Genomic DNA, 13,031 nt, shown 5'->3' with positions numbered 1-13,031 from the left:
CACGTGCAGGACGTGGTGCAAGAGAAGCTTATATAGATTGTTATCTGTTAATTATCGTAAAATCCCCTTGTAAAACAACTCAATACAACAATAACGCGACCGGCCCATCCCCCGCGCACCAACAATCAACATATTGTGTGTATATAAAATAATATATATGTATGTATAGCGTACACGTTTACCAGGGGTGACCAAAGATGGAAGAACTTCGCGAGCCGAGCTCAAAAAATTAAATACGGTGGTCGTTATCATAGATTAGATTATACTTGAGGTATAATTAACGAAAGCTTGTATAAACTGTTGTACACTGTTTATTGTGAAAATAATTCGTATCGAATTGATGTGTTTTTTGACGCTGAGTAAATCCGTATTGTCAAATCATAATATTCCAATATAGATACAGTGCATTGTGTGTTATTGATCAATTGTTAATGTTTCGAAGAAAATGGATAAAATATAAAAATAAACACTTGTACGTTTTTCATAATTTTTGCTTAGGTAAGTTAGGTAGGTAGGTACATACATTGTTTTTTCTTGTTCTCACTACAAGGACCACATGTTGGACACCCCTTGGTCGATAAACATATTACGTGAATTTATATTTATATATTATATACAGACAACCATTTACAATTATATGTCGGCGTGTACAAACCTCCCCTAACGTCCTTTTTATCGACGAACGGCAGAAGGTACGTCCTTAATTGATCGTGTCTGACGGTCCTCCAATGTTTCAACACACACCGAAAACGTCGAATTTTCGAAATACATATAACGTTAATCTGTTTATAGCCGCGTACTTGTCGCATCGTTATATTAGACGCGAGAGAGGAGACTACCCAGTAGTCGTCGTCGACGTCATCCCTGAGACCTACTACCGGGTTTTCTAATATAATTTCACCATGTCATTATTATCATTATTAATAATTTCGAGACGCAATTTGCATTCGTTTGCAGATTTTACCCTCCCCCATCTCCTTAGCATAGTATATACCAACTGCAGTCTCCGGGGAGATTGTGAGTTTATAATCGGATTTTTGAATTCGTTTCCACTTTGGGGTTAGACAACGTCGAATAATAATTGTGTTACCGCTGTGGCATACAAGGGCGCTTTTTAATGGGTTCGATTAGACATCAGCAAATACGACATTCTTTAGAAGAATAAATTATTGTTATATATAACGCCGTATAGGTACTCGACTAAAAATAAATAGTAAAACTGTTTTTAAATTATTTTGTAAACGAGGAGTACGTTTACCTGTACATCTTTTTGAAACTGGTTGTTACAATATATATGAACCCCGGTGAACTCTCGGACCTTGTCGAATTCAAATTTGATCTCAATCGCTTGACCACTTCGCGTATCATTTCTCCAACCAACCCATCCTTGACCTGAAAGAGTTAAATCTATTAGAAATGTGTGTAAAATGTATATTAACAATATTATAATACAAATTGATTAATAAAATCAAAAATAAATGCAATTCAACTATAATGATAACACCACGATCATCGTGTTGTTAAACTAATATTATATTGTTATGCTTTTATTTGATTCCACTGTATGTACGTATTTTAACATGACATTATAACGTTACGCAGAAAATGTATTATGATATAATATTATCATAGTAAGTAGGTAACTATCATGAATAATATTTTGTTGTATAGATCAAAACAATTTAATAATTCCATAATTTTCTGAATGAAAAAAAAATATGAAATATTACATAAAATAAAGTTGACGGGGAATGGGCGGTAAATATATAACATTATTGCGATTAGCCAAATCGTTTGGGTATATGAATCGGAAAAATCAACGTTTTACCCTCTCATATAATTTGAAAATAAAGTGATCGTTTACCACGGTCCGTTAGGTTATATGGTGGACACGGGCATTGTTGAAAAAAAAAATTGGAATAAAAAACTATTTCTACCACGCAGATCTAGAGTAAGTGGTCGTCTCTCTTTTCCTCCAAAAAAAGCTTTTATTGAATTATTCATGAAAACTAGAAATACGCAACGAACATAACGATTGTGGTTTATGGAATGTTTACACTGACTTCGAAAAAACTTGTCCCATGAATATATTTTAGGTTTGAAAACTTGGTATATAATATGAGCGAATAAGTAGTTTATTATACATTAGTTTGAACTGTGATGTAATGTCGAACGCCAAATTCAATGATAAACTATAAAACATTTATAAATAAATAGGTACATTAAATTTTGTTTTTGAACTAGGAGATATATTATAATAGTAAATAATGTGTATTATTAGATATTGATTTTTACTTTAGTTTATTTTTTCAAGTATGTATAATATAAGTTGATAATTAATATTGTTTTCCATTTTCTCTCCCAAGAGAAATACTACATTAAAATGAAATAATAGGAATTGCGTTAACAGAAAATAATTTATAACATTGCCATATAAATATTATATACTATATTTAATATCTATAATAATTATTTTTTCTTCTTGTCTATTATTTATCTACCTACCTACTTACTCCTGTCTTTTTTAGTAAATAATAATTATCATATAAAAAACAATGGTAAGGCACTTACCTCTTTCGGTGTCATAGTATCCCATTCTAAAGTTATCGAGTCCAACTTTGCCATCGGTCAGTTGGCCAAGACCTCTTTGTAATTCATCGTCCCAATATCCGTCGTACGTGGAATCGTAAAACTCCCATTCCGGGCTGCGTTTATCACCTTGCGGCATCGAGTAACTTAGAATGCCATCTGAACACAACACGTACCACATTATATGGATTATTATCGATTTGAATAATAATAATGATATAATACGAAAATTAAAAATGTCCTTCATACGAACAATTTATTCGAAAACAACAATATATTAACGCTACTAACCTGTCCACGGACATCCGTAGAGCTCGACTCGCATGCACACCTGTCGGGTGTGGTAGCTGTGCGGCAAGAATCTAATTTTCGACGCCCAAATCGGAGGATTCAGTTCTTGTTTGTGTTCTAAGTACGTGTTGATGTTACCGATCAGTATCTGTAAATAATACAAATTACGTTAAATCACAACCGTATATTATCTTATAATGACTTTCGGTAGGTGGGTGTAAATTCAAATCGAACAATCCGGTGAGCGAGAAAAAAAGCGTTCACCATATTATAGTCTATAATATCAAATAACATATTATTCTTGTTTAACGTTTGTTAATAGGTACTACAAATATGGTCTATACCACAATAATACACACGACGGCTTACGATCATACGAGTATATATATATATATTGAACATTGCGTCGTTTAAATCGCATCGAAAACGTATTGATATGAAATCGAAAAATAAAGTTAAAATACGTCGAGAGAGAGAGAATACACGTGTATATATCGTAATTATTTATGTTTTACGTATAGGGGAGGTTTTCTGTACACAATTACAAAACACAATAATATATAATATCGGCTTTTGTGTCTCCTTTCAACCGAGGTGTTGTAAATACGTAGATATGAAACACACGGCGAATTGTACCTCAGAGAAGTCGTAGATGACCGCACGGGAAATTATCACGCGCCATAATCAATAATTGCGTTGGGAACCCATATTTTTCTCGAACGTGATTATTTTTGTTCACCCGACGAGGAACGTACGTCGGACCGCGTGTTTGTTTGCCCATCGACCAATGCAGTCAATTATTATCGCGTAGGTATGTAAAATATTGACCAGAAACATGGCTTTAGCTCGTTTATATTATGATTGATTCAACCGTTGATGATTATAGGTACGTCTAAGAATGTATATAATAATATAAATTATACTCTTTCTAAACTCTAACAAGGCCCTAATAAGTATTGTAAAGCCAAAAACATATTGTTCCGCATATGGTTTTTTTAACAGACAAACTGTTCGGGCGAAAATAATTATTGGTGAGAATGATTTCATCGCAACGAAATTACACGGCTGAAAACTTGAGATAATAACCGTACGAAAATTTAACGTATAGGCCAGTGTTAAAACAAACGATAGTATTTTCGAAATAAATACTAAATAATCGTAATTAATCATCGTCAAAATATAATATATCTTCACAAAAGTTGAATTCGACAATCCGTTATAGTGTTCCTATAATACATAATATTTATGTTTGCAAAAACCATTTGATTACTGTAATTATATTGTTTATTTTTTTAACTGCACACACATAAAAATAAATCACCAGACTTCAACCGCTAGTTTGCGATAAACGATTCTACCTATCATAATATTATATATTATAATACAGAATTATTATTATAAATCACGATCGTAATATAAAATGTATTTAGTTCAAGCACTCGCATGTAAATTATACACACGTTAATGTGAATAAAATAAAAAACGCGTTTCACACTTTCGGGATTGTTTGTAGTTGTCCTCGTATATTTGTATATATATAATAAATGTTGTGTACGATAGTTGTAAAGACGTCCAGAAGTGTGTCTAAAAAGAAGTCGAAACGAGTTTTTTCTACTTTTGAACTCTGTATAATATGTACACACAGACCTCTAGGCGACGGGACAATACGTACTCACAATAGACACATTTCACTCGAGTAGGTATCGCGCGCGTGTAGTACCGGACCTAATACATACTACACACATAAGTATACATATTTTTAGCGAATGACAGTACTATATATATTATAAGTGTATACTGCAGGGCGTCTCGCATGATCGAAATTTGACCTATATATATGTATCTAGAACATAATATACACATTAATGAGTATTTTTTCAGATAATTACGACCCGATTCTCCTCGTTTACAGAATAACTAATAATGTCGATATTATTTACTTTGGCCCGCCGATCATAACAACATACGATTTTATACACACCGACTTTAACAATTCTTTTTTTGTCAACCTAGCCCCGCCACCACCTCGACGAAATTAATACTATGTTACTTTACTATAAGACGTATGCACACACTATAATTTACTACACGGACACACTGTGTATAATAATAATAATATGTATTGTTACGTGCGTAGTGCGCGTAGAATCTGCGACGACGACGACGACAACGACAACGGCGGCGGCGGATTGTTTATTAAACGAGAGTACATCTGTTACACAGTTTTGTATTTTGCTACAGTGATTTATTACATAAAATATCATAATGTACAACCGTTCGCTGGCAGCAAAAGCTCGACACCGCAGCAGCCATACGGCAGTATATAGATATATGCCGACTATACAGCCACACGCCTTTCTCCCCGTGCTCGCTCTGACGTCCTCTTCGTCTTCTCACACCCCGCACCGCCCCTCTACCAAACCATCCTAATAATAATAATAATAATGATTACTGGGCTTTATGAATCATTCTCGTGGCGTTGCTCGATCTCTCTTCAATATGCGCGCGGAACGGGAAATACAGCGAGCGGCAATAAAACACGATAAAATTAGCCCGGAGAGAGTTTCCTCGTCACCAGATGTTACTCGCATGATTTAGAAGCCAGAGGTCCCTTTAATATATATATAACGTATATGCGGTGGCGGCTGCAGTATCTGTCTTTCGCAGACGCTCGAGGTTCGCGACGTCTTCTCGGCCGCGGGGCGTATATCAAAGCTTTATAATAATATATATATGTATATATATGTTTAATGTATATGCGGGTAATCTACGGTGGTCAAAAGCCAATTTCTGATGAAAAGTGATCGGGGGTTTTTTTTTATATAATAATGTTGTATAAGTACTTAAACGTTTTTTTTTTTTATAAATGTTAGTAAAATTTGGCCAGATTTAAAAATAACAAATTAGGAAAGCTCGATCTGCGAGCATGCTAAATTTCCGATGTCTAAACGTATAAATACAACACAATAAGTTATAATTCCATATACAATTTATGTACATTAACTGCAGTAATAACCACGGACAATAAATAAAAATTAACAATAACGGACGGACTAACACAACGGAGGTAATATGTAAACCTAAAAAACATACAATAAAGTAGGAATATGTAAACAGCACAACTCGTTTCAGTGAATTTATAAATATTATATCACGTATTACAAGCTATTATTACAATGCACGAAGTTTTTTGTTATTCTTCGCTGAATTGCATTACAATTCAAATTGATGGTATTAAATTAATAATATTATTTTTGGATCTCGAAGCAAACTCAGTCTGCGAGGGACGACGAAATAACCTTTTTTGGGGCTCGGAGTATATGGCCAAAAATTGATCCTAGCTGTAGTCGAAACGCGTGTTTCACTAGGTATACGGGTTTGACAAAAAAAAAAATGTTGCAAAGCAGTGTTCGTATACCATATTAGTGTGTGTGGAGCAGCTTGTATTTGTGGACGCGGTGACGCGGAGGGAGGCTGTAGGTCGTGACGTTCTCACGATGTTCATCTCTCTCTCTAGTCTCCGAGCGTTTTAATTGGGACGAAAAGCCGAAAACAAATAATGAATATATTGTGCTGAACTCGACTATCATAGGGGTCAGGTAATTTAATAATAACAAGCACGTATCTCGAAGAATTATCGGCCGAGGGCAGGAGGGGCGAGGGACGCACGAAACTTTTAACGGGTTAATTGGTTAATACATAATACGCACCAGTGCATCACATACAGAGTTATATACGTATTACTGCGATAAGAGTAAGATACATTTTCAGAATCTGATTCTTCATGTTCATAACCACATGGACAGAAATCGCAAGGTAGCAGTGTAAAAAATCACCACATTATATACGGTTCTTTTTTTTTTTTTATTGGGTAACCCGCGGCAACATAGGCCATTGGGTGTGGAGGAGGGCACTGGACTTTTTTTTTAAATTGGGTAGGTTGGTACACGTGTGTGTTGTGTTTTTGGCAGAATTTCTAATGGGGCACCCGTAGGTTTCTGCCGTGCCCCTGGTGGGGGGATGGCGGCACTTGTTCTCCGGACACCATGACTTGCCCGAAGAAAAATGTCGCCCGCGGCCAAGGTTTCGAACTCGGGTCGGCTGCGTCGCAGCCGACGCCTTAGTCTGCTCGGCCACTCCGTCCCCCCCTATATACGGTTCTATTTAATAAAGAAAACTAATAAGTCCCTAAAATATTTTGAATGCATCTCCGCTTATAGTACCCCACATCGCTACACATAACAATTAAAGTATACTTACAGATTTCACTCACGAATAAAAACATTTATTATAGTTATAGTTGAACAGTCGTTTACCGATTATTCAGTCCCTATATAATAATATATTTTGCTTTGGTAAGGAGATTCTTGAGCTATCGATGAACGAATGATGTGTATTGTAAAATAAGGCTTTTGGTTATGAATACTACATAGGTTTTTAAATGTTTAGTCTTATGAATTATTATGACTCGATAGTCGATAAAATCTCATTTGTAAAAATAATCGACTATAATATATATATTTATTTCGAAATATTGAGCCCATGGTTTTCTAGAAACTAACTTATTCTTGTTCACTTGACAACACAACATTATCAAATAATTCGATCGAAATATTAATATACGTGTTTCACCACTAGGTAATGGAAAAGAAATAAATCGAATTTCGACGTATTTCGAATTTAAATTTTTTTGCGTGAACAAGATATTTTATACATGATATAAATTTAAAAGATTTAAAAAAATAATAATAATTATGACGATAACGTATTATTATTATAGTATGATTACATGTTGAAAATGCACGTTTAGAGTTGTGAATTTTTATTATACCACTATAAAACCTCACGTACCGATATTATTTTATTTATTATTAAAATAATAGTTAATATACCCGAAACTGGCTTGTGTATCATGATAATAAACATTGTGTAATATTGTATTAGCACAAAGAATGAAAATAAGCTGAACATCCAACATACAACATCGATTCAACAACATAGATTTTTACACTCTTAAAGTATGAGTTTTGAAAAGTCCTGAGGCTCAGAACTAACTAAGGTCAAAGACGAATCGATGTTTATTCCACTACAGTTGTAATGGGTACTATGTTTATGCCGATGGCTGTGTGTATAAAATATAATAATTATGATGATGACGTTACGTCTTATACTACACGACGTGTATGCGCTAGCCGTTATACATCATAATATACTTATAAACGAATAGGTGTCCGCGGTTATTCCGTATAGCTGTGAGGTATAACTCATTAAAATCAAAAATCAAACATCAGATAATTGGAATATCGGTATTTGAAAGCTCTTTGCACACAGTAGGTACTTACTATATATACGTTTATAATATATACAATTATACGAATGTTATAATATTATGGTATTTCGTCGGTCGTCGTGAAAATCGTAGGTATAATATTATATGTACCACAGGATAATAATAATAATGTTCTGCGTAGATACGAAACGAATGTATTACGCGCTATACATATTATATTTTTACGGCGATGATAAAAATCGTCGGCGACGCCAAACCACACCACAACGACTGTCAGCGACCGACTGAAACCACCGTACAGCGATCTGCGAGTATAATATATAGGTATACTCGTATTACAATCATAGTATATTAGTATATATACCTCTACCTATCGTAATGATTATTTATATCGTGAGTATATAATAATATTTCGTTTTGCTTATCTGCCGCCGATCACACGCCAAATAATAATAATAACACTACTATACTAATCGGTGGAGGGTAAACGAGTGGGCTCGAATAAATTGGCCGCGACTCGAGAAATGTACGAACGGATTCTGTGTGTGTGTGTGTGTGTGTGTGTGTGTGTGTGTGTGTGTGAGAGAGAGAGTGTGTAATATAGCAGTACTTGTTATTATAATATATTGCATGTTCTCGTATAGGATTGGGATAAAATATTTAATTGTATACGGAGATACGATCGATAATATAATAATAATTAACATCGGATGTGTAACACCTATAACACGATAAACATAAAAAAAAAATAACAACACCAACGTTTCGTCAATGCGCATCCGGGATTGGTGAGAGAAATATCGACAAATTTCATAATAATATATGGTGTTATAACGGACCGATTTCGTAATGGGAAATTTAACAGAATATCCGTCGAAGCGACGTTTTGTACTTGGACACGGGTCATTCGAAGTCCGTAGTCATTCGTCGTTTCTTGGAGTAAAATGCACAATAATGATATAATTATGTGTATACGCGGTGCATCATAATTGCACATAATGTACCTATATTATGCCTAAAATAAAAAATTTAGAGAATATTTTGCTAACAGAACTTCAGGTAGGTATACTTAGACGTTTTAAAGCCCGTCATAAACAGGGCACTTAGGTTCACATTCACAGCAGGTAAGGTTGTGTATGGTTATAGGTAACTACAGTGAATAGGTGCACTGCGCCACAATATATTATTGTATTTCATATAAAATATACTAATACCTATCGATTATAATATATAATAAGATTTGTCGTAAGGACAGCGTATTCGATAAATAATGGTACTCGCATGTGCAGATTCATTTCGTGTCCATACTAACACTTAAGTCAATTTTTGTAAGTTTAAAATTACCTTAGTACAGGTAAAACATAATATTTTTCTTAAAATTGTTTTGATTCCTTAGAGAATTAAATATTTAAGGTAGGTATCCAATATAATATGTTTTCATATTTTCATAATCTGAATAGTCAATATGATGCATACACATTACACATATTATCAAATATTGAACCAATATTAATATATTATATCATTTATGAGCATTTAAACTAATATGAGCAAGAAAGTTCAGGAAAAAGATTGCAGGGTGGGTTTGTCCATGACGCTTCATTAAACATTATCATTTATAATTTATATACGTATATATAATATATATATATATATATCAATTAAGTACTAAATTGACCCATAAAATTATAATGTCCTTGATTAAATAATTACTTGGCTTACAGCTTCAGAATACTGAACACATAATGTAATACATGAGATAAGCACGATATATATTTTTTTTTATCAACATAATCATATCTCCACGAACGATACATTGCTGGTAGGTGCGTGTATATAAAAGAAGCATCGTATCTACCTACACTGGTTTCTTTATTATTTACACTGATCACTAGATCTGAGTTTGCATGTTAAGACACACGCGCGTATAATATTGCATAACCACCGGAACAACTTATTATTATTATTTTTAATTAAAATAATCATTGTTAATTACCTCGATAGTCGCTGTTGTACACTTTGTACACGTTGCGAAAGACTAAGGGCGTTGTAATTCCGTTTTGATTTCTATATTACGCCACCACGTATATTATACAGTCGTTTTTAATTTGATAAAAAAAAATCCGATATAATATTGTAAAACCAAAATGTGATTTTGTGATATTTTTTAGTACAAAATAAGGATTTTGAATATTTTTCCGTGTACGCATCGCAAAATAAAAACTGAGCGACTTCCTATGTACACGCGTACCTGCATATATAGATCCACACACGAGGATTAACATAATTGTTTCTAGAGGGTGAAAAAAAAATCATTATAAAATGTTTGTATTATATTTTTTCACGTTGCATGCATTCTACACTCGGAAAGGTCTCGTAATTTATTCCTATTTTCATATTTTTAACAGTAGCTGGTAGGTATACGATACACGAAGAATGGCGAATGACACACACGTATACTGCGCGCTATAATTGTTAGCTTATCAACCTAGCGAAAATCGGTGGCAGTATAATAATAAACTTTACTATGTTTTTCCTCTTATTTACTTACCGACCTCGTTATAAATAATGGTTTGTACCTACTTGAAAAGTTGAACTTAAAAATATTAAATATAAAAAAAGAAACATGAAAGTTTCAAGTGGAAAACCGTGCATCCACGCAAATACAAACACGAAGGGAAATATTAATAACTTACAACTCCGGGAAAAGGAAAGTTTACTTGAAGTTTAATTAATCACATTGCTGAATGTGAACAAAATAAAAAGGTACGCCTCTTTGAGTATTTAATTATTTTACGTATTTTTTTCGTCTAAACATTAATTACGATTTCATTGAAAACCCAAGCGATATTATTTTTGTACAAAATGTTAAATCATTGCGATATATTATTGAAAAATATCGCAAGGGGAAAAATCCATTAATGTTTCTGTTTGTTATTATACAAGCGACGGTGTTTGTCATTATATCAACGAAAAAGAAAATAATATCGCAAGAAAGAAATATATTAAATGAATAATGGAAAAAGAAAAAAATCGTGGAGCGTTATTAAAAAAAATAAATCAAAATAAACTTATTTTTTGTTTTTATTTTGTTAAATGCTTACTAAAAATACATTATTAAAATAAAATATAACTATTTTAATTAAACAATTAGAAAAAATGAAACACGCCATGTAATAAATAACAAAATTATTCGTTAAAGTTTATATTAGGTAGATAAAAAAAAAATTAACATGGCAAACATAAATTTTGTTCGATGGACGAAAAAATTCGGTATTAAAAATTTGCTTTGAACCGAACTCGAAACATATGTGATGTAATTATGAGAAACATTGAAAAAAAAACTTGTTGCGTTTAATGAAAAAACAATAGAACAAGAGTTTACAAATTCCATTATGATAATTAGACATTGTTTTAATCGTTATACGGACAAAACACTACAACAAAACAATCGCAATAATAATAATCTGTGTAATTCCATATTTGTTTTTTTCTTTGCAGCATTGTTGTTCATATGCCTACCTAACCGTGTTCCGCGGGTTTAACGTACCGCCATTTAACAGCCCGTTTTATTCGATTCGCCGGTAATGTACGAGTCGCGTGTTATTAAACTGCCCCCTTCTCCCCCGCTGTGCGGATAAAATCGCGAGGAAAACCGAGTAGAAAAAAATAGCAAATTATTTTCGGACAGATCACGTGCAGCGTTCTATACACGACGTCTGTATAAACGTTCGTATAGGCCTTCCTAGTCCCTATACGAGTAACTCCTTCCCCCTTCTCACCCTGTGGTATACCATCTTATGACTCGTAAATGAGGGCCACGTACTCGTGTGGTAATACTGGCAAATAAAGACTTGCTTACAAGCCGTTTACGAATAAATAAATAGTGTAAAATATTGTGCCTATGCGCGTAGACCGCGGTGGCGACAGGTCGCCCGAGTGTGCATAACGTATATGCGGCATTGGCGGCCCCCCGTGTCATTAATCTCTGCGAAAGGTTGTTAGCCGTTGTGTCGTGTCGAAGGGAAGTACGAAAAAAAAATATAATTTATATTATAAAAGCGATCCACTCGATCAGAAAAGAATACTGGGGGGGCTTAGAATATATACACAAACATAATATTATAATGATACCAGCTAGTCTACGTATTGACGAGAGCCCGTGCGGCGACCACACACGCCATAAAACACACACACACACACACGCGCATACAAGAGTAATGATTTCGTTGATCTCTTTAACCCGACGACGATACACTTGTGTTGTACTACTATTATCCTACTACTAATACTACTACTACAGTGTAATGGTTGGGCATGCATATGCCATGTGTGTGTGTGTGTGTGTGAGTAGTCGGCGAGGTATATTACTTATATTATATTATACCTATTGATCGACGGGCATTCAAGCACGCACAAAAGTTGCGATTGTGAATACCTACTCAATCATTTACACACTCCGCCCCCGCTCGTCCACACGTCATAAGGCGAAACGCTGAATTTTGTTTTTAGAACCGTTCCCTATACGGGCGCTGTTTTAATTTTACATTTATGGTATCTATACCTATATATGATTTGGATATACGAATTAAAACGTCTACCGATCACATCAACGATCGATCTTAATACCACAGAATATGGACGACTCGTGATGTACAGATCAACGAGAAGAGCTTCACTGATACAATATAATATTAGATAGAAAATAAGAGCAAAACATTGTTTATCGTGACGAGATATTACAATAGCATTGGAGATCAGGTTTCAGTACTTTATTGTTTATTGTTAAGATATTGTTGTTGCAGGTGTTTTTGACAAAATTATAATAAATACTTTTGTAGTGAAGTTTGTTGTGTTTACA

The 13,031-nt window shown here is 33.9% G+C and overlaps 1 protein-coding gene across 3 annotated transcripts in view; it reads right to left on the bottom strand.

The window, feature by feature from the left end:
- The window catches only part of LOC132940133 (discoidin domain-containing receptor tyrosine kinase B-like), a 139,139-nt gene that overhangs the window by 17,062 nt on the left and 109,046 nt on the right, over positions 1-13,031 (bottom strand). For all 3 annotated transcript variants that reach the window (XM_061007561.1, XM_061007564.1, XM_061007563.1), the window contains exons 6-8: positions 2,881-3,028; positions 2,572-2,748; positions 1,259-1,392 (exon numbers count right to left, since the gene is read on the bottom strand). In XM_061007561.1, the coding sequence (XP_060863544.1) occupies positions 1,259-1,392; positions 2,572-2,748; positions 2,881-3,028 (459 nt within the window). The remainder of the gene's footprint in view (positions 1-1,258; positions 1,393-2,571; positions 2,749-2,880; positions 3,029-13,031) is intronic.

Source organism: Metopolophium dirhodum, chromosome 3, assembly GCF_019925205.1.
Source record: "Metopolophium dirhodum isolate CAU chromosome 3, ASM1992520v1, whole genome shotgun sequence".
Classification (NCBI taxonomy): Eukaryota; Metazoa; Arthropoda; class Insecta; order Hemiptera; family Aphididae; genus Metopolophium; species Metopolophium dirhodum.
The sequence above is the reverse complement of the archived record's forward strand: the minus strand, read 5'-3'. Positions and strand labels throughout refer to the sequence as shown.